The sequence below is a fragment of the Fringilla coelebs genome, assembly GCF_963513975.1.
Source record: "Fringilla coelebs genome assembly, chromosome: 2".
In the NCBI taxonomy this organism is placed as follows: Eukaryota; Metazoa; Chordata; class Aves; order Passeriformes; family Fringillidae; genus Fringilla; species Fringilla coelebs.
Genome location: NC_140029.1, coordinates 113,129,108 through 113,152,891, shown reverse-complemented (window position 1 = coordinate 113,152,891; position 23,784 = coordinate 113,129,108). Strand labels below are relative to the sequence as shown.

At 37.7% G+C, this 23,784-nt stretch overlaps 1 protein-coding gene across 2 annotated transcripts in view; it reads left to right on the top strand.

Moving 5' to 3' along the window:
• The window catches only part of EPHA6 (EPH receptor A6), a gene marked incomplete at both ends in the record, with an annotated part of 367,314 nt that overhangs the window by 232,100 nt on the left and 111,430 nt on the right, over positions 1-23,784 (top strand). For both annotated transcript variants that reach the window (XM_084201421.1, XM_084201420.1), the window contains one exon: positions 18,151-18,275. In XM_084201421.1, the coding sequence (XP_084057547.1) occupies positions 18,151-18,275 (125 nt within the window). The remainder of the gene's footprint in view (positions 1-18,150; positions 18,276-23,784) is intronic.

Here is a 23,784-nt window from a genome sequence, read left to right as displayed (position 1 = left end):
GTGTTCAGAATTTTTAAAATGTGAAGTAGGTAGTTGTGATTGTGTGAAGGCCAGATTCTGCTGTGTAACAACAGAGTTGCTTTATTGCATTTGCCTTTACACCTTGAGACATTCTTTTCTGGATCAGTGAGTAAACAAATGCAATTGAGTGAAATATTTGTGCTGAATACAATGTAAAATGAAGAACTGTATTAAAATTTAATTTAAATTTTCTTGTCCTTTAGTGTGTTTTAATGCGGTTTGCTAAATTTGAAGCTGTTACAGGATGGGGTTTTTTGTTCTTGGTCAAAGCATAAAACCAAAATTTTTCTGTCCATATAAATGTCTTCATTGTGGTAGGAGAACATGGAGATTTTAAGTACAAATAAAATATCTATTTCAAGTCACCTTTCAAAAGAATGTCTGTTAGGATAAATCATCCACTTTTGTAACAGAAGTCTTAGAAATCTTAATATAATTGTGTGAGCTGCTCTGAAACAATTAATTTAAAGATCATATGCATTTCTTTCGATAGGTAGCTTTAAACAAAGCTGACTCCATACAGGCACTTTCACATTTCAGAAGCTGGGTCAGTCCAAAATGATTCCAACAGTAACCAGCACTGCTTTTGCATTATTTAGGATACAAATGCTCTCAGATAATTTCCAGTAATTTTACTAAATTTGTTACATATTCCAAACATTGGGGAAGTCTGCTAGAAGTGACAGGAAAACACAATTTATGTCCTCATTTAGGAAATCATCTCTTACTTCCCCTTCTGTTTTTAATCCTTCATCTCTCATACTGAAGCCTTTGAGACAGGGACTCTTCCCTCCTACCCACAGTTTTCATGTTAGATCATAAATAATGGATCATAATCAAGCACTTTGAAGTACTTTTATTGACTGCCAGTGTAATCTCCAGTATTTATCTTGTCTACACTCCAGTGTTTCCAAATGCAGTAAATCTGAGACTTCAGCCTGGTAGCAGTCCTATCTCTTTATGATTTTATTGACTAGGAATTCAGATGTACACTTTTCCTATCTGTCATATCTTAAGAGCTTTTACCACATTGTAAATTGTGCAAGACTAGACTCACTCTGTCTCAGGAATATGATTCTTAGCCTGGTCTGATTTTGAAAATTCCCCTCCCTCCTCCCATGTCTCATTTGCCATGCTTGTGGTGAAGCCAGCCCATAGAGTCCTGGGATTAATTTGCATTCACCTGATCATTGTGGTATATAAATTCTGTAAGATTTTAGTGTATCATTTTGATCAGAGTAGTTTTTAATTCCTTTAAAAAATGTGTGCTGCCTGTGTCTCACAAATATATTCCCAAGAGTCCTGTGTGCTCCAGGATGAACCTATGTGCTCACTAGCATCCAAATTTTTTGTCATTTTGACATCTAAATATGTAAGTATATCCTACAGGGAGAAATCAAAAAGCTTAGAGATGTAAAAATTGACCAACTGGTTAAAGTTTTTTTCCTTTAAAATTATCATTTCCATTGTGAAAAGTGTGTTTTTATTGGAAAGGTTTTGCTTTCAGAAAGAAAAATTTGGAAATTGAAGTTTGGCTGTGAGCAGAGCTGTAATTTACTCTTGTCACCATCTTCTTCTGTCCCCTTGAGGCAGTTTGTCACATCAATCACAATGGCCTGATGTCCCAAGGATCAGTTGCCTAAAGAAAGATCTAGTTACAACAAGGATCTAGTTACAACTAGAAAAGGATTATAGGAAATCTGGTAAAGGAATAAAATCATGATGTACCTGAATAAAAACTGAAAATGAAACACCCCAGGCATTCCCAAATTAAAGCGTTCAGAGTTACGGACTAAACTGTGTGACCTTTACATTCTATTTACACAAATACTGAAATGGATAATTACAATATAAACAATCTTTGTTTTCTGCCAGGATTTTCTCTGGCTGGGAAAACACCTTTCTCTTCAGTGATAAGACAGGAAGGGAAGCAGGATGGTTTCTAAGTAGGAAACCAAAGTACAGAAATGTTTTCTGTGTGTTTACTGACCACTTTGACAGCATGCCTTCTTTAAACAGCATGCACTAAGAGCAGAAATAAGCCATGTGGAAAGAAAAATAACTAGAGTTTTATGTCTAAATCAGTTGTATTCCCTTTGGTTGCTCACCCTGTTGATTCCAAGTAGCATATGTTTGCTCACAAGGCAAAGCCATACAGTTGTGTACTGTGGATGGAAACACTGAGAGAAATAACCACTCAGTTTTATATGCACTTATTTATCAAGTAAAAAAGTCTAGTGCAGTTAATAGATAATAATAACAGATTCTGATCTCTACCTGTTTTGTTTTATTTTAAACAAAAATAATTCACAGAAAGCTATTTTTGAAGGAGTAACTGAGTTACCATAATTGTTAAGGATAAATATGTTTCTGATACAAAATTACTTATAAAAATGAAAGAAAAACCACAAATAAAAACCTGCTGTGGTGCTGCAAACTGAAGTGAAAATACGTTCTTAACATGGACAACAAAAGTGCTCTCTCTAGAAACATGTAGAGTTGGATATTTTTCGTGGGAAGTCTATTTTTCATCTGGTGTTTTTTTTCTTGCATCACTGTGATTTCTTCATACCTCCTAAGTAATGCATACACACTTTCACAAGTAGGCAGTGTAATTCAAGTTCAGAATATACATGCTTTCTGCCTACAAAATTTCAGTAAATTAGTAAAACCTGACTGAAGCCATCTGGCATATCTCTGTATTCATACTGTTGTTTCTTGCCACTGGAGAAGAAAACTCAGTTTAACCTTCCAAAGAAGTTTGTGTCTTTCCTTAATTTTCATTGCATGATAACAGCATAATCATGAGTAGAAAATGTGGGAGCAGAAGGGATGTTTTGGTTTGGTTTTTCACATGCTGAGGCATCTCTCCTTTGTAAAACCAGTTTGCAGTCAATACATATGTAGACACAATGACAGAAAATGTAATGCACTGTAAAGCCTCCCAGGAGCTGCCTGGTTTTATGCATTTTGAAGTTCACATGCCAGGGAGACTTAAAAACAATCCCTGCAGAGCCTTGCTTCCTGGGCAGTTTCAATAAAAAGCCAGTTCCTGTGTTTTGATCCATTGCACTGGTGTGGGCACAGCATACAGATGTCTGTAGGTCCACATGTCCATCAGAATGTGACTGACAGCCTGAAGTGCCACCCTGGTCCCTGAGCCTGCAGATGCTCCTCCACCTGCAGCTGAAGGGGCTGTGGTGGGCTTGCAGGGCACAGGCAGGGCAGGACTCAGTTCACATCTCTGATTCAGACACATCGTGCCTCAGCCCTTCTGCTGCCAGCACACAGATGGGGCAGCTTCAATCTCTACATATGTTCAGTTTGATCAGTAGCCAAAGTGTGCTTATTATTTTTTGACCTGTGGAAGGGGAGTAGATATTCCTTATTTTATGTACTGCAGGATATAAGCAGTGAACATCCAAGGTTTTATGAATTACATCCAGACTAAACGTGCTATGCAAACTTTATGAAGTAATAAATCTCTCCACATGAGTTTTCCCATCCATTTCCATCTTTACTGAATTAAATGGTTGCTATTTTGATAGTGATGATACTTAAGACAGTGCTTGAGTTCTTAAACCAAGAAATTTGTGTTAAGGAATTAAAGCTTGTACTTTAAAGAAATTAATGTCTCAGCCACTCTGAGGCTTATGAAAAAAGATCAATCCAGTGGTGTGTGAATTTCAGCACCTACTTCGTGTGGTTATAAAAATCCACAGGCAATGCAGATGTCTCTTGGATAATCCACTCACAGATGGACTAATATTTTAGCTTACCCCATTTTTGGTACCACTGACTCCCTGTAGATATTCCAGTAAGTTTTGTTGCAGTGCTTCCCTGCACAAGGTCTTTTCTTTCTTTGCTGCTGCAGCAGCCCTGATGTTTTGAGGTGTCTTTGCTCCTGCATTTCTCTTCACTCAGTGCATATCCTGCAGCCTTTGCTCAGCTTCAGGCCCAATGCATGGATAACAAATGGTGCTGACAGAATTCTTCCCATTCTTGAGCATCCCAGAGGAGTTTGTCCTCTGTTGAGTCTGCCCCAGGCCAAAGACACAAAATCTGTCTCCCCCAGAGTCAGCCAAATGCATGTATCTGTTTTTAAGAAATTCCCACATTTCTTTAGCCTGTCTGCCTGGCAGATTCCCTTCTGGAAGACTGGCTGGCTGTCCAAAGAGCAGATGTGCAGGGTTTTGGGAACTGCCTGACTGTGGGGGCAGCACCCAGTGCCTCAGCCTCCAAATGAGCTGAAGAATTCCTTGGTGTGTTGTCCATAGGATCTTGTGGGAGTGCTCTGCATTTTAGGTTTACTTGTGTATTTCACTCCTCTGACTTCAGGCATGGTCAGCACTTCCCAGTTTGTGATAAACTGTTGTGCTCCTCACAAAGAATACGTGCAGGTGGGCTTGGTGATCAATGACTGCAGTGAGTCTGAGATACAGCAGAGGTGCCAGATCCACTGCAAGATGCAAGCAGTTTCTCCATGGATGTGCAGCAGATTCATTGAGAAGACTCCAGGCTTCTCACTACCATGCTTACATACAGAGAGATGAAAACACAACCCCCCCCCCCCCCCCCAAAAAAAAACAAAAGAAAAAAAAATAACCAAAGAAAAAACCAAAACAAACAAAAAAGGCTAAGACTCTTCATCAAGCCACTAAGTAGCAAAACAGGCAGCAACCCTGCTCTCCTCTTACATTCATTTTCTGCTCCTGTTGATTATACTAAAGAGCAGCTGTCCTGGATCACACCATTAGCTCATCTGGCTTCACATCCTGTCTGGCAGTAGCCAAAAAGTGAAGATTAGAACTGAGTGAGAGAACAGAAAAAGTTTACGACATGCATTTCCTGATTACTCAACTGACAAGTTGTACTTTAGGGGGACATTATTGCCCAGTAGAGATTAACAATTTATTACTAAATACATGTTAAAATCTATGGCATCCCTTGGCAAGGAATTCCAAAGCTTAATTTCACATTTGATTAAGAATCACATCCTTTTGACTTCACTTGCCATGTCCAGCTTTTGTGCTGCATGAAGAAATGATCACACCTTGTGTTCTTTGTGTCATTCCTGCTTCAACCTTTCATTGCATCCCCCTTTCCAGAGCCCACTTCTTTTCTTGAGTTAGCTGTGTGCAAGCCATTCCACAACTTTAATTTACTAATTACTGTAGATATTCCCTATTCTTGCATACCATTTTTGATATGACAAACCAAATTTACACACAGTATTCAAAAGCTGTTTCAAATGTGCACATATGCTGTCTCAGTGTGAAGGTTTGGTGGCTTTTCTTTTCCTTTGTAATCCCTAACATTTCATTTAATTTTTTTCTGATTACGTTGGAGCACAGAGCTGCCATTTTCATAGTCCTATTTATTAGAACTCAAAAATCTTGTTCCTAGGTGGAAATGGTCAGCTCAGAGCTCATTTTGCTTATGAAATTAGGCATTCTTTTCCTATGTGCATTACTCTCCTCTGAATTTCATCTGCCATTTTATTATCCAGTCATCTGATCTCGTGAAGCCCCTCCACATTTCTCCATAGTCCTCCCTTTTTCTACCCTGATTAAGTTTAGCAGACTTTGTCATCTCAGCAGATCATTTATGAGCATCCAAACCAGCACAGTATAAGCAAAATATACAGCAAAAGGGTCTTGGTAGACTTGGTCCGCTGTAAACAAAAAGCACATGTAGAATATGGACATGTTTTTCAGACACTGAGAACAGTCTGCATATGACCCTGGAAACAGAATTATTATAGCTGAGTATTTCAATTATGTGTTTATCATAACAACTGTGTATTACAAATTATTATTCTGAATCATAAACCTTCTAGAAATCATTCTTAAACAGGTGAAATTTTCTTAATTATTTAATCAACATGTGTAAGCATTGAAATATGTCAGCTATTGTCTTCTTTGCTGGTTCCAATTACTTGAAAGTGCTAATAAATGTCTCCCTCTCAGCTTTTTATATTTTATGTTCAGGATTGAATGCTTACTGAAATGTCAGGTGATTCTTATTATTATTATTATTATAATATCAGACTCTGAGGCTCCATGCTTGTATTTCTGCCTATTTTAAAAGGAAGCAAACAACATCTTTGAACTTGGCAATATAGCAGGATTATACCTGATGGGAGGTTCAGATGCAAAAGACTGCATTATGAAGTGTTTAATACATAATTTAAAATATTTTACTGGTGTTATGAACATTTATAGAATGGAGTAGGGTTAGAGTGATTGTTATCTTAAAAACAAAAACATTAAGGTGGTTCTGTGAGTGTAGATTAAAGGTAACACATGTCACTGGTTGAAGAAAGAGAACTCAGTGTCTTTCCAGTGTAGGCGCTGAGGAGAGATGCAGAGCATGGACCAGACAGGCTGAGGTAATAATATATTTAAGATGTGCCATCTTAAAGACTTGAGAAGAAATAGAATTTCTACATTTCTTCTGCATAATGGGTCTTGATGCTCCTAACTTTAGGTGTTCTCATGGAATTAGATGCTTAAAGTAAGTAAGAGTAGATGGTGCAAATTTAATGGGACCTGACCAGCAAGTGGAGTCTGAAACAAAAACTGAAAAACTCAAACAGTTCACAGAGTTTGAAGAGTTCTTGTCAGCCAGAGCCAATGAATTAATTATCACTATTGCCTTTCTTCCTCAAAACTTTATGCATGTGGAATTTTGCCACATTTTATGCAATGTGGAATTTTTTGGGAGGACATTTCAGGGGAAGATCACCTTGCATAACATAAGCAGTTGCAAACACAATCACGATATATCTAGCCAACTGTGTCATGAGTAGTTAAGTCAACACTACAAATACTTTGTGATCATGATCACTAATGAAATATGGAAAATTCTGATTTATTGCAGAGTTAGCATGATGGCTCAGCAAATTCATGATATTGATGCAGGACCGTCAAAATGATAACCAGTATATTTTAGAACAAAAAGTTACAAATAGTCCTTTTGTTTCCAGTAATTATTTTCCACAAATTTATTGGCACAGAATTAATCTGTGCAGAATAGTATTTTTTAGAAGCTATTACAAAGCTATCATCTATTATTTATTTTGTTGGTATTTTTAAACTTCCTTTTTGCCCGTTTTTACTAACCCTTATTTTCTGAACAATATAAAGAGCTAGAAGATCCAGAATTGACACATTTGAGTGTGTCAGGACCCATTCATAGCCATGGGAGGTTAGTGTCCTCTAGATGGCATTCAAGGAATTGCTGCATGTGTGGAGGATTTTTTTTTCCTCTATCAAAGATTTCCTTGGCTGCTGTTTTTTTGGTAGGGTTTTTCTTGCCCAGGTTTCACCATATGTTTGAGTACACCGGGATTTGAGATGATTGTCTGCTGTAGAAATTTTAAGACGAAGGTCACAGAAACAGAGATCACTGCCAAGCACTGAGATATGGGGCTGAATTTGCAGGTCTTACTCTTTGGTTTTGTTTGTGTGCCAAAAAACTTTAAATATCCTGTGTGGACACACTGATTTCTTAGACCTTCAAAACTACAGACTCGCAACTGAATCACACATCAAAGTATGATATTGGACAAAGGGAATTACTTAGAATATCTAAGATTCAAATAAGGAAGATTTCCTTCATGATAAAAGAGGCTGAGCAAAATTTTGCTACTGAGATTATTATTTTGTGGGTTTTTTCCAATGTAACAGCATTGCAGTAGTGCAATACCAATGTGTAACCTTGGTGTTTAACATTAGCTGTCAAACTGAAAGTTGTCTAAATTGTCAAGCTCTGATTTTGTGCATGCTCTGATTTCTTCTGGTTTTGACAGTGTTAAGGAGCATAGTGGACAGAGAGCATAATTTAACACTGAATATAATTCTGAGGATCAGGCACTTGAAAGTTAGACCCCAAAGCACTCAGCTGCATGTCACTAATGTACTGTGTGGATATGAGCCATTAGTTCTTACAAGCAACTCCCAGAGCTGCAAGAGCAGGGTGTTTTCTCTCTGTAAAATTTCTGCAGTGCAGAAGGCCCTTTGGGGACAGATGAAAGCTTGTTCCAGAAGGAAGCTGTATGTAGCCAGCTTGCCTTTGGACTGAGCTAAACAGAAAGCTTTGTAACCAGATAGTGTATCTGAATTTCAGAAGGCTCATCTAGTCTATTTTTTTTTCCTCTGACAATAAAGCAATGGGATGCACTGATGGAAGAAGATCAGGAAAGTGTCAAATAATGCTTCTCCATGTGTGGTCTTCCAGTTCCCAGCAGCATTCTGTAGCATCTTAGTTAATAAGGAATGTTTTCTCTTTTTCTTGCTTCAGTGTCTGTCGACTCCCTAACTTTTTGGGCACCGCAGATTTTCTATGGTCCTTTTCAAAAAACAACCAGTTCAAACTCTTCATGTGTCAGTAGGTCCCCTAGACTTCATCCCTTGGAAGGGAAGAGATTGTATAGAACAGCAGTGCTCAGCTTTCGACCTCAAGCCTTTTCTTTTTTTCTGTAGGAAGAACATTTGTTATGCTACTAGAGATAGGAGATGAAAAATAGACCTGGGAAAAAATCTCCAAGGGCAGAGTTCAGCACACAGAATATTGAAGAACACAAAATACTCATTAAGTGTCAAGAAAAACAATAGAAATACCAAAGGAGCAAAATGGAAGAGTTCTGACAATTCAGAGGCTCTTGCTAGGAGGGCATTCCTTGGATAATTAATTTCTTGGAAAGAAAAGGCAGACTCCTTAAGCTAAGTGATGTACTGACCTGGAGGTGTGGATGCTCAGGTTTCCTTCTCACAGGAGTGTCTGTCAGGAGATTGCCTCTCCATGAGCATGGATATGTGTAATAAGTATTAAACCACAAGCTGCAGGGCATGAGCAGCAAATAGTTGAAGAGGCTTCCCTTTTGAAAGGTTATTCCATAATTACCAGCCTTCCACAAACCTCTCTTGGAAATATATTTTACTGCCTATCATCTGGTCTAATTTCTACACTTCTCTTTCTTGCTGATTGAGTGAGAGAACATAAGTTGTTTACGAGATGCATTTCCTGAGTACTCAACCAGCAAGTTGCACTTTGGGGAGACATCCCTGCCCTGTAAAGATTAACAACTTATTACTAAATGCATAGTATTTAAAATCTGCTGCATTAGTTTGCAGAAAGATGTTTTAATTTGTTAGAAAGATGAAAACTCTTTATATCCCAGTCAGAAAGATGAAAACTCTTTAGATCCCAGTGGTTTTTCAACTCTGCAGAGTTTTGTCTTTGTGAACAAAAGCAACTCAATCTTCTTGAAAGATGAAAACACACAAAAAAAGGCATTTATTTTTCAAATGCATTTAATATTAGTGTACCATGTTTTCAGAATATGAGCACTGTAGTCCAGAAAGACTACAGAAAGACCACTGGCCTCTTCTGTAGTTCAGGTTTTAGACATAACAGAAGTTAAAGGCCAGCAGCTCTTTGCTTTGAGAGTGGATTTGCCCTGATACCTTCAGGTGTCATTGCTTCTATCCATCACCTTGAGAGCCTGCCCTCAGACTCAGAGATGTGTAAACATCCCCAATGAGCTGACTAAAAGAACACATAAATGATCTTTCACTGCAGAGCATGTGCCTTGATATTTTGTCCACCTTTTTTTTGTAGCTTAAATATGCTACTTCATGTAGAAGTATTGGATAGATACACCCAACTAAAAAAAAAAAAGAAAATAGTAGAAATTTATTTAGGATCTTGACATATCTAAAATTACTCCTGCTTTGCTCTAGAGGTCACCTTTAAAGAAGATCCATGACTGATTTTGCAATGAACTTCTGTGCTGATGGTAGTGATGCATGTGTTAAACACTGTGGCTAAAACATATGATCTATCAGCCCACAAAGCAGGTCCAGCATCTCATCTCCTGACTACAGAGGGACTTAAGACAACTTGCCAAAACTAATCCCCAGTTTTTTATCTTACTTAAGTCAAGCCAGATTCTACCCTACTTGGCTAGAAATTGGACACCTAAGCTACATTTGACAGCAGCAGTGCTTTTCAGTGATTCGAGTGCATCAAGTACAAACCATTGACTTCCTGGCCCCTTAGAAGTGTTTCTTGTCTGTATGCCAGGGTTTAAAATGGTCTGCTTTTTTGTGCATAGGTTTCCACATCAAAGATTTAAAAGATATTTGATCCTCAATGAAACAGAGCTAGACTAAACCTTTGGAATATTTTTAGTATTTATGAAGTATGTAATAAGTTACATAATTTTGTTCATAACATCATTCTGGGATTAATTTATAAGGGCATATTAATTTAGCACCATTGTGGTTTATGGAAGGCTTTGTTAAAATCAACATTTGTGGAGAAATCATTTGAAGATGTAGATTTAAAGTCAGTATTGGATGTGTTTCTATGCACTTACACACATTCACTCAAAATATTGAAGTACAGTAGCTCTGACATTCTCTGCACATGCCAACAAACACAGCTTTTACAGAAGGTTCACAGAAGATGTTCACATAAAATATTCATGATAGTCTTGGTAAAAGAAAAACCTCTTTCAGACCTGTAAAGTACTGTTTGACTGAAAATGACTTACAATCTGATCTAGCCTCGTATTTGGGTATAAACAAGAGCAGGAAAGATTTGCTGAAATGAGTGCACGTTTTATGTTTTCCTTTGTTACATCACAGGACGAGTGGCAATTAATGGAGTGAAAAGATGGCAGATTTCCTAGTGCTTTTTAACCTGCTTATTTCATTTTCCAACTTCTGAGATCAATTTAGCAGCAGGAAGTTCTGCAGAGCAATTTGGTTGCAGTTGACCCTGGAGGGGTTGTTGCTGAATGAGACTTAGTTACTGCTCTGTTTCCGTAATGACACCTCGCTGCAATGAATGACGCCTTCTTAACCTCAAGTTGTATTTCCAATCAATTTATAGCAATACCCAAGTTACACCAGGAGGCTGAAAACAAAGTTCTCTGAAGAACTGTGTCACCACAGGTTGTCTCGTCATCACAGGGCACCTAGCAGTGCTGGAATGATATTTTTAACTTATATAACACGCGGGCTGGAACACATCTTTCTTCACGCTGATTAACATCATTATAGTAGCAATCTGAATCTGCTGATAAACCAATTTCTCCTGCCTCCTTCTCTTTTAACACAGTTTTCCTTAAAAAGGAAACCCCATAAGCCACTCTGCCTTCCTTTTTAGAGGACTCCTATGTGTCAGGAATAGTAGCCCAGGAAAGCACACACACCAATTTCAAACGTGCCACCAGCCGACAGTCAGTGGCTCACCACAATGTCTGAGTCAGGAGGAACAGTGAGCAGCACAACACAGAACATGTGAGGTTGTAAAAGCAGAAAATCTGCTGGTTAGGGGCATAATGTTCTGTTACTTCTCCTCTAGGTACCACAGCAGGGTTTCTAATCATCATAAGGAGTTATACGAGAGAAATGGACTTGCCTGGAGTGGCCTCTTGCACCCTTCCCTGCTTTTTGATCCAGAACAACATGCCCAAAAGAAGCCAATGAATAGAAGGGCCTTTTTTCCCCCAGTAATCACATTTCTACTGTGCCATTCAGTCACAGAAGTTGTTGCCACTTGTTGTGAGCTGATGTACCAGCTCCACACAACCTCAGTTTTGCCTTCTGCCAAACAAGGAGAGGGCAGCTCCGGTTTTCAGGGAGCTGTTCCCTCAGGAATACCCATACCTATTAGATCTCTCATTGCCTCCTGCTCTTCCAGCCCTAAAAGGCAATTGAAAGGATCCAAGAATCTGCTTATTCTGATTCAAATCCCTTTGGTTACTAGAGACCTGTTGATTTTACATTATTTCCATTTATGTGTCAGGCAAACTGGTTTAGTTTTGCAAATATTTTTGTTTGCATCTGATTCCTGGACTCACACTCTCCCTCTATGCTTTTTTGAACTGAATTTATTCCTCTTGCTTTAGACATACAGAACATATAAAGAAACTCCTTAAAACATGCATTTAGGTAAAGCATTTGTGTGATTTTTTTTAAGGGATGCAATTAAAAAAAACCTTGTAACTAAGATATTTTAAATCATTCATTGTGCTATAAATTGTGTCAAATATCTCACAATACTTTTTATCTTTGAGGCTTTGCATATACACATCATCAGAGAGAGCAGAACAGCAACACAGTCTGTCTGACAGCTGAGAAGGCTTTATTTTGTCCTGTTGTTTTAAGTATCTTCTACTAAAATCCACTTTGAAGTAGCAGAAGCTGAGTAGGTCCTCTAAGAAGTAAAGATTTAGGACAGAAGTCTGAAGCTCGAGAAATGGAGAATGGCAGCACATTCTGGAAGTGAAAGAAAATCTGTAGTGTTGCAAAATCATGTGGATGAATAATTACTGTCTCTTTACATAAGATCAACAATAGATGAAAGTGAAATTAGGCAGCAAGGAAGAAAGAATTGCATTGTGGATCACAAAAAAAAAAGCCATGCTGAATCTACATTTACCCTGGAGGAAATCTGGGGATTGTGTCTTTCATGACCTTTAGCCCACAACACTTTAGGCAGAATCCAGTTTTTGACAAGGGTATTGGGTTCACTTGGCTTCCATCCATTTCTGAGCAAGCAAAGGAGATCTGCAAGGGGAAAGATTTTAAGATGGAGGGAGAGATGATAATTATAACTTGCTGGAGGCTTATTTTCAGTAAATGAAGTGCTTCAAAAGAAGCACGCTGCTCTGCTGTCTTTTGAGTGCAAGCCTTTAGGGAACTAGTGTAAGAAAATGAAGTAAAAAATACTTTTTTAAACCCCAAACTTGTTAATTTGCAAGCTGTAATGCTTTGTCAGGGAAGCACCATATTCAACTTTGAACTCCAAGGTTAGTGCCACTAACAGTATCCCCTCCAAGCATTGTAACTGAATTACTACTGAAATTAGTAGGAAGATAAGAGATTCTATTATGGGAAGAATCAAATATCTTATCTAGTCACTGTACTAATTGAAAGCAAGCTTGTGTGGTAAGAAAAGAAATTCTTGCTGAATTCAGTATAAACCTAAAGATGTTTCATCCACGTGAACATCTTTAATATACAGAGGTGGGTTATGAACTGGGGATTTTTTAATAAAAGTTTCTTTCTGTTCATATTTCAGTGGTTTGTTTCCCATGTCAGCTTGTGCTTAGGTTTTAGTCTTTTTTGTTCACACACTCACACTCCTAACAAGAAAGTGCTCACGTATTGCAAATAAAGGAACTTATTGACATTCACATTGTATGTTAAAATAGCTCAGTCAAAAGATTAAAGAAAATCTTTGGAGCGTGACCAGAAAAGAATACAAACAGAGGTCTCCTGGATCCCTATCACATCCCTTGTTCATAAGATACTCTTTCTTCCCTTATCCTACAAAGATAGCAACAGAAAGATGAACAAACAAACACAAAAGAAAAAAAACATGAACTGCATCTCTGCTGGAGGATTAATAACCATACTGCAGGAGTGAAGACTGCTCTGGATGACAGACAGCACAACTACATCCTTCAGATGACTGATCATATGCTTCACACATGGCATTAGTAATGCAGGATCAAGGCTTCAGGCCTCTTAACTTCCCTGGAAAATCCTTGGCAATGCCTTGAAATAATGACTTTTTTTTTTTTTCCAAATTTTGCATTGTGAATGAAATCTCAGTGCTCTTTTTATTGATATTTATAATATAAAATCATACTCAGTGTCCAATATTATAGGAATTGTAATATAGTTACAGAATGTAGGCTGGTGAAACACTGTGAAATTATAATAGCATTTTCTGGATAGAAGAAGTGCAAAGAGTGTTTTTACCATCTGGAAGAACACTTCAGATTTAGACCATGATACATCTTTATTCTGTTCCATTGATTCCCTAACATTTTTGTTTAATGGGCTTGGAATTATTCGATAACAGTAAGTTCTGTAGTGTTAAACATAGTTTACTCTTGGTTTAATTTGTGCCGTTAACCTGTAATTGAAGCTTGAATTTTCCTTTTCATGACCAAGAAAACAGTTTTCTTTTGTTCTCTGATCCAACACAGTCAATGTAAAGTAGTCTTTACAGCATTGATACCTCTTCCACCCTCAACTGTCCTTCTCTTACTGAAAGAACTTGTTCCCCAGCAGGAGGAATGCAGGCTCCCTGCAGGATGTTAAAGCAGTTTCACCTCTGTAGGGGGAATTTAAGAGGGATTAATGAGTTTTAAAAGAGAAGATAGGGCTTTGCATGGAGTTGAGTCAGGGTTTTCCCATAACTGCAGTTGAGAAGTGACTGAGATAAGAGAGGAGCAAGAGGCAGGGACGGGGGTGGATTCCCTCCTCTGAAAGGAAACCCCTGCTCAGAAAAGAGGTGACAAAGCCCTATATTTTGGTGAGTGTGATCTCTCCTGTACCTTGAAGCAGGCAGAGGTCTCAAGGAAAGAATAACATTTAATTATGCAATTTGTGTTATTGTTGCTAATGGCAGAGATATAGAAACAACAAACTGAATTAAATATGTGATCCCAAAAGGCATTTTTTTACATAATGAGACCCCCAATATTTTACATACTGACACCCACAGCCTTCTCGTGAGGATGGTGTTCAAAGGAATGAAGATCACCTGTTTTGAAATCAGACAGTTATGGATAATGGAAGTCAGCCTCAGAAAAAGAAATTTTCAAGGGAAAAAAAACTTACGTCCAGTCATTGTTTATATACACATTTTCTCTCCTGTATGTATTGCATGAGAAAAAAAGGAATCTGAAAAGGAGAAGTCAAAAGAATTTAGAATAAAATCATCCTACTCTGAATTAAAGAATGCACTGCCATTATTCAATAAAAGTTTGAAAAGACCAAGAAGCTTATGGGACTAAATTAAATGAGGAGCTCACCACATTGTAGATGACTCATCATAATTCAAGAAATTTATAACAGTGTAGAAGATGTAACAGATGGTGCAAAGAATCCTCTGTACAAAACACAGATCAGTGCTGAATTCAAGAGCCAGAAACTACCCTTCAGCCTAGGACCAATGGCAAGAAAATGCTGCTCTTAAAGTGATTAAAACCCATGCTGCTCTTCTAAGCATTTCCTTTTTTCGAATGGTTTCATTAGGTAACCATATTGGAGTTCTCCTGCAGCTACTGGATTTTAAACAATTAAAAGAACTTCCCATTGATTCATCATAGGGACATTAGAGCAGCCTTTAGGAATAGGAAAACAGGATTTACCTATCTTACAATCTTCTGGTTAAAAAGAGCTTTAACAATAAGTGGATACGATCTCTGAGGTCTAATTGACTTCTGCTCTGGTGAGGAACAGTTATAAGGAACTGAAATATCTCCAAAAAATGAGTGCTCTTTAGTAGCACCTCACAGCAAAAGAAATAGAAAGTCAGCTTGCTGTGCTTTTAATTACTTGGGGTTTTTTGTCTGCTTCTTCCTATAATAAATTTCTGACTGGAATCCTATTTGCCAAAATCAGGATCATCCTTTTGCACATACAGGAAATGGTCAGTGGTGGTTCTTCTGTGCCTTTTTGTTAAAAAGTACACTCTTTTTTTTTTTTTTTTTTTTTTTACTTGATACAAAACACAAATACACTTCTCATATTCACAGCTTTACATGCACATCTCTGCATTTGGATTTAGAGGATTCATTGCTGGCACAGTGCCACAGGTATGATGTGAGCCTTGCTGTATGGGCTCATTGGTTTCAAGCCCAGGTCCCTCACAGGTGGTTTAGGGGAGATCTAAAGTAATTTTGTTCCATTGATTTCTGACTGAGTTCTTTCCCAGGAAGACAATTGGAATTATTTCATATACTGAAGTTTTGAGAGGATCTTCCAATGCACCATGACTGTGCTTTTGAAATGCACTTCATCAAATGGAAGAATTACTGTGTTGAGTTCAGGCTGAAAACATGCATGAATTGCTGTATAAATTTAGAAGTTAGAACACAAAGAAAAATCCCTATCATGCAGTACATATGAAAAGCTTGTAAAGTTGAGGCTATAGTTTGAAGATGTATTATATTAGCAGTGTATATTTTATAAGCCTAAAAGAGCCAAGAATATAATTTTATCTACAGCTTAACTGGGTGTTTTCTTAATTATTAATAATTTTGCAAGGATTGGGTTGTTCTGACAAGTGAGCTCCCAGTTGCTGTGGGATGAAGCTGCAGTGTGCTGGGAAGGGGGCCCAGCTGATGCTCTTCACTTCTAAGCAGGCACACAGGGGGTACCTGATGTATCTGACAGGTTGCTATAGCTCCCTCAGACCCACCTGTAAATCCCAGCTCAATGCCAGTGAATGACTCAAAGTAACAAATAATAAAACTATTTATGTCAACAGTGCCTTCCTAGGCCCTTGATCAGTGTTTAGCAATAACAAATCCATGTTTGCTAGCTCCTGCTTTCCTTTAAACACACCTGTCTTTGTATCTTGCTTGAAGAAGTTGATTGTACCCCAGAGAAGTATTGTGAGAGCTCAACTTTACCCTCAGTTTCAAGAGTAAAAGTTTCATTTTAGCTAAGGGAGTAGTTATACCTGCCCAGGGATAACATTTTGGTTCAAATTCTGTGAAAGCTTTTTATTTATTAGCTTGTGTTATATTCTGTTCAGTTGTTTACATTATGCTGCTTAAGGGCTTCCTGAAAATTAGGTTAATCCTTTATTCTGCATGGCAGGAAATTTTTTTTTTTTCTTCTTCCATCAGACCTGTGGTTAGAGTGGCAAAGGTGTAGAAGTTTCCTGTGTAAGCTCTTTCCCTTTGGTAGGGTTTTTTTCTGGTGTTATGTGTTGTGTTGGGGTTTTTTTCACATCAGCGGGGACAAAACTATTATCCCACAGAATAGTTACCCAAAGGTAAGGCTGGATGGAAATTTGTTTTCTGTCTCATAAATGCATTATCACAGAGAAAAAATGCACACATCTCTGTGTAGAGTTTCTCTCTTTTCAAAGACAAACACATGGTTTTGTTTTCTTCAGTGTTTGTTTGCATTCTAGAATTTATTGTTTTCATTTCTTAAACCTCCTGAAATGTTTATAGGAAAGAAAACTAATGCGTTAAATTTTGTGACTAAAAGCAGATTCTCTTTTCATTTTTGTGGGGAGATTCTTTTGTTCAAATATAAAACCAGAAGTCATAAAAATGTGTTATTTTTAGGAGACAACTCCATGGAAACTTAGAAGTTAAGTAAGATTCAGAAGAGAGATGAATGGGGGAGGGTGTGTAATAAAGTATTATATTTTAGTGGAAAGACAAATAATGAAATCTGTGAACCACTTATGGTAGCTGGATTGTTGATCTTAGTTTTGTTCAGGACTGTTGAATAATATGACTGGGTTTGCTGTAACATTTGGGAAGGCTGCACATCAATACTATTAAAACCACATAACTGTCTGGAGAATATTTTTACATGCTTGACCAGATTAATAAAATAAGCAAAGATAATTTTCTGGAGCACAATCTTTGCACCATTTGAAATCATTGCATAGATAACTGTGCACCTTCTTTTCCAAAGAGGCAGAAAAACTGGTTCTTAAAATTGGTTAATGCCAGAGTGAGATAATTTGGCTCCTGGGTGCATCCATGCATATTGGGTCCCTTCCAAGAGCTGCTTTTTCCCCCCAGTTTGCCCATACCCCAGTCCCTTCCAGGGGCTCCAGCAGGAGCCGGCTCTTGAGGCACACAGACACCTCACAAAGGGCCTGCTGGAAAAGGGATTCCTTGCATCTATTTTCAGCTGTGTCACTTTATTTTACCCCCAGGAGTAAACTGAATGTACATCCTAAACACCTGAATCATAACATTTAATGAAGATTAAGCTGCATGCAGAATTTGCTGCCTCTGCAGCGTGGTTCTGCTCTGGACACGGTGTCCCTGGAGCCAGCAGTGCTGCCTGGTTGGGGCAGAGCCCACCCAGCCCAGTTTCTCTCTGTATTTTTGCACACAGCCATTTTCCAGAACCTGCTCTGCACTTCAGCAGAGGAATTACCAGCGTGTACTTGAGACATTAATTCCAGGTTATATGGTTTCCCTGAGAATTGCCATCTGTCATGTTTTCTGTTTGGAGGTCACTCCAAGTCGCCTCGGGTTGGTATCCTCAGACAGGAGGTTGGAAGGATAAACCGTGTGCTTCGTCTTTAACCCTTAGTTATCCTTTTCCCTTTCAGCACCCACCTTGATAGGTATGGTAAGGAAGGACTGGGCTTCCCAAAACAGCATTGCCCTCTCCTGGCAAGAGCCGGACTTTCCCCATGGAGCAATTCTGGACTACGAGATCAAGTACTATGAGAAAGTAGGTCTCACTTACAGCATCACCCACACTCAGATCCTAAAGAACAATGCATTTTGTACTTTTTATAGTATTTTTTAAAATCTTTTCACTTGACCCAACATACAATGCTGTGTGTGTATGCCGGACGTTTTATTTCGTGCTGATTTTTTGTTGTTTTGCTCCTAACTTGTTAATGACTGTCTTGTTTCACATCAGAATTGAGTAGAGCAGCAAGCAGATTGTACATTTACTCATCTCATAGTAACTACATTTAAAAACAGGGATAAACTGATCACATGCTTCAGCATATTTTGATTTATGGACAGTAAAAGTTCACATTTGAGTGACACACAACAGAATTGAAGTGAATGGGAACATTTTTTCATTTTGAGGCAAAGGTGTATTTATTTGTTTATTATTGCTAAATAAAGCAATAATATGTGCTTAAAGGATAGGTGCACCAGCATTGTTTAGAGGGTTACAAAAGGGTTACAAGAGAGAAACCTGGATTTCTGGTGCTCTGTCAAAATTAGGCAATTTCACACAGAAGAGAGCTACAACATGCACTACAAGTAGAGGTACAAGGTGCACACACAGCATGTGTTGGAAAAGCGTAATTTGAAGCCTCCTTCTCCATAAGCACAAAACATATTTGGTCATTTCCAGTTGCTACAGGGCCTGGTACCAGTAAAAAATTCTGTGCTGACCAGTGCCTTCAATCCTGGAGACACAGACAGGAAATTTTTGGTGTCTGTACCTTAAACAGTTCCTTGGTAAGTCAGTTCTTGTGTTTTCCTGCCCTCATCTGAAGTCACAGTGGAACTGATGTATATGAAGATCACAAAGAACAGAAATACAAACCAAGTCATGGAAAAAAGTATTAGGGATATTAGGCTCTATAAATATTTGAGAATTTTATTCCTTGACTTCACTTCTCTGTTGAGATTATGCTGCTTTAATGATGCAGAAAAAAGGGTAAACTGGGAAAAAAATCCAAACAATTTAAATAGCGTAGCTAGAAGGAGAAGACAGATTGCTTAGAATATTTGGTAAGCCAAAGCAAGGAACCCTCTATTCCTACTCTAATGGAAGTCCTCGGGTTCTGATCCATTCTCATAGCAAGCCCCATTATAACTTGAACTTCTTCTCTTCATTGATATTAAAGAGGTGAATTAAACACAAGAAAATGTGAGATTTTATTCACTTGAATTGGAACAGTTCCAAAGATCTGTAGCCATTAGTATGGATGTTAAATTATAAATCTTAGATATGTATGTAACAAAATCCTTTCTCAATGGATTGTGGGCCAAGACCAGTCAGGGCTGAGTGACAAGGCAAATAATTTTTATTAGAGGTCTACTTATTCCTTAGCCTTGACCATTGAGCAGCAAGACTACATGCACAAGCTTTAAGACCCTTTGCTAGACACAGTTTAAAACACTCTTATCTGTTTTTACAGAAAAAAAAAGAACAATTTTCTGGTTTTTTTCTTCTAAAATATATAAGGAACATCTTCTATCTCTAAACTCTTTCTTAGGAGGTCAGGGGAAATAAAATTCACTGCTGGCACCTTCCAGTGCTGTGACACAGGTGTAATTTGCAAGACCTCTCTTGGAGACCACGTTCTAGATCACAGAGATTAATAATCCAGTACTGCAAGTCAGTCTGCTTATTTACAGCATTAAATTGGAAAATGTTATTTCACACCACTTAAATAATATTTAAATCTTGCTTTTATCATATTTAAATTCAGAAGCATACATTACAACACTAAGTGTAGTGACCAAATGCAAATGAAATTTTATATTGCAAAAGAAAAAGGGATGGTTCCTTCCTCAAAGCCAGAAAATATTAATATGCACAAATAATTTTATGTTTCAATTAGTTTTTTCTTCTTCAATGTCAAGCTCTGTGTATTAAAAAGTATAGTTTGTGTTATGACAGGGCTAGATGTAGCCAGTGACGCTGTAATCTCTCAGCCTTCCCAGGAACTCTGAAACAGGGGAATACCAGCATTCCTGTTCTCAGCAGAAGTGACAAAATAGGGATGTTTTTGCATGCCCATAGGAAATATGATAAGAGTGAAATCATTTTCTACTGGATCTAGTATAAATTTATCACAAAGGCATCCCTCTAACAGAGAATAAAAAATGCAGGTAAAGTTGAATAACATGTTAAATATGAAAAGGTCAAAAATTTTTTTAATGTCTTAGGGAGTCAAGAAAAAGGCAGAAAACAGTAGTCTTAGCTACCTATAAACACACTAGGCAGAAAAATGGAACAACTTTTGCAGTCCATCTTTACCCTTTTCTTGCTGTCATTTGCATTTAATAAAGGAAGGTTTTATTCTGATAAACAATATAAGAAATGGAATGTCTCCATCAAATACAACCACTCAATCCCTCAAATTCAGCTTATTATATCAGTTTCTTAACTTCTTGAAGCTCTGAGGAATTATGCCATATTCTAAACTTTTACAATTATTACTGCTATTTCTTTTAAGGTTCCTTGTTTACATTTGAAAAATTGTCAGTACATCCTTGGTGAGCACATTAGGGGAGCAGCCTGCTTTTAATTATCACCGGTAGGAATTCTGTGGCTCACAAATGGAAGTTGTATCTTGTCATGGGCTCCCAATGTTCCCTGGAAGAAATGTAAACTTCAGAAATCAAATAGCTGCCCAATAAACTGTAAGCACTCTACAAAATGGGGCAGTTTCCAACAATTTCATAAGAAAGACAAATTAATGATGATGAGCATGGAACAGAAAGATCCACATTTCCATCCATTTCCAGAAGCAGCAAAAGGAGGCTACACTGTGCCAATTATGCAAGAAACTTGCATTTATACTCTTGTAAAATACAAATCACTCGCAGAGAAGTATCAAAAGATCAAGTCCTCTCTATGAAAAATATTCTTCTGATAAAGACTACCAAGTTATAAAGAAATAGAGAGAAGGAGAGTTATCCAGAGGTCTCAATAAGTTACAAATAGGGAATCATACATTAATTTCAAAGGACAATAAAGCAGTTCAATAATTTTTCTGCTTTAAAGTATCTTTTCCTATATGACCTTCATTTCTCCAGGAAATTGCTGTAAAACACTCAGAACTTCAGGAGATATTGTCTCTTAAAATGAAAATCTTGTGACAATAACAAAATTTCATTGTGAGCCAGTTGTACAGATTTGTAGTTTCTTATATAGGAGTGCACTGGTACGTTTTTATGTGGTTGTCTGACAAGAGGTCATTTTGTCCTGCAGCCTTTCAGCCAAAAATGCAGTGAACAAAATCTAACCCAGGACATAATTAGACAGCTGATTTGACCTGGGAGAACAAAAATTCCTCGACATTCAGTCCAAGATTCTCTGAGTTCTGTCACAGCAAAGAGAAAGGGTTTTCCACGGTTTGAATAGTTGTGTGATATAACCAAGGAGAGAACATCATGATCCTGAAATAATTGCATTGTTGAGGCTTGGTAGTTGAAATACCTGATTTCAGGTAGATTAGGAATCATTCTGAAAGCTATGCCTTGGTTAATAAGTCTTTACAGCAGCACACAAGATGTTTGCCCTTGGAGATCTAAGACATGCTCATAAAAGCATTTCTTCATAGACCTTTTTTGGGGTCTTGACATACTAAACATTGCAAATTATCTCCATTGGTACAGGGTGTCTGCCCTATTCTGCACTCTGTCCTTTGTGTTCTGTGATCCCTTGATATCATCCTCAAACACTACTTCTAAAAGGAAAAAATCTCTCATGTGCCATATTGTCTTTCCCTTTAAAAATCAAACTCATTAATATAATCTCATTGCCATTGCTAATTGCAATTAATTTTTCTTTTATAGTTTAAACTATTACTCAGGCACTGACCAAAGGTTGCACTACTTGCAAGATTCCAGGGCATCATAATCTCTCAACCTCTCATTAAAAGGGTTTCATGTTTGAGGCAGATGAAGGAGTGGGGCCTTTTTAGAGCCTTGTAATGACAATTCCTCCCTCTGCAGGAATTCCCTCATGGGAAAGGGAACACCACACACAGTGGATATAAACCTCACCAGCTGCACTCCAGGTTGTGCAGCTGAACTGGAAAACACTTATTCCTCCCCTTTCCATCCAGACCCAGAAAGTTAATCATCAAAAATTAATGCTCCCTAAGACCTGTATTAGGCACACCAAGCTGTGCACGTATCAGCAACTGTATTAAGTTGTTATTTGTTCTCCCACGTGGCTCAAGCACACCAGCTGGATTACATTTCCTGTTACACAAAAGATAACATATAATTAGCTAAAGAAGCCTGTCTGTAGAGAAGGGATTTTTAATGGAATGTACCCAGGCAGTAACCCGAGGCATTGCAGTGAAATCTCTAAATAGAGAAATCAGAGAATATCTTTAGAATCAGGATTTGAAGGAGAGGGCTGATATTTCTTTGCTTTCTTGTCTTTTGATGAAATTTAAAGCCAAATCCCTTTGTCAAAATACTTCATTTTGTTGGGAGATTCAATTTGCAGCTCACAGGCAGTTTTCACATTAAAAAATTAACCCACCTCCATAGGACAGTGAGTGGACAGGATATGTAGGATGTCAGATATCACTTTTCCTTATCCCAGTATTATTTAGAATTGAATTAATAAATAGAAGTGAGAAAATAACTGAGCAGTAGAGGCAAGGAGGAAATTAGTTTTCCAATGAGATTTGAAAAAGGGATGAGGAGCTGATGAGGCAGAGAGATAGAGGAGAGTACCAGATTTAAAGAATTTGAAAGCAGCATGACCTTGTTAATTTTTCTATCAGTCTACAGCTGTCTTCACTTAACTTATACAAGAAATTATGTGCAGTCTTAAAATCTAATATTAAACCAAAGACTGCTATTTCTTCGAGTAATCATTAATATGAATTAAAATGAGACATCCTGAATTTGAGTGACAGACCTTTAAGTAAATTACATTATAGGATTAATGAGAAATTTTAAGACTCTCAGTGCATAATGTTTTGAATGACAGAATTATTTTTATAAGAATTAATATTGAAAATTATAAACACCATGAGACTCATCCCAGATTAGAGGACACCAGATGTTCCTCTGTGTCTTCTCCAGCTAAGGAGATACTGCATTTTGATCTTCTCACATTAATTAACCTGACCCTGCTTGAGTATGGGCTGGAATCAGCCTCAGTAAACAGGAGCCACATGTGTTCTCAGTAGATAAAATAAGGACATTTCTCATAAGAAGCCACCTCATGTAGATCATATTCAGTCCTCAGAATTTCTGGGTTGAGTTTTGAAATGTGCAGTAAAATCAGTCATTTCTCTTGTAAATTTCTCTACCTTTCTGTGAGGTCTGTGTGGCATGTGTGAAGCTCATTGACCCTCACCCTCCCCACTACTTAAAGAGCCAAAAGTCTCCATTCTCTGCACTTCTTTAGTCACCAGTTTAAATTTTAAAATTTTTCTATCAGTGTACAGCTGTCTTCACTCAACTTATACAAGAAATGATGTGTTTAACTAAGAACATATTATTTCAGACAT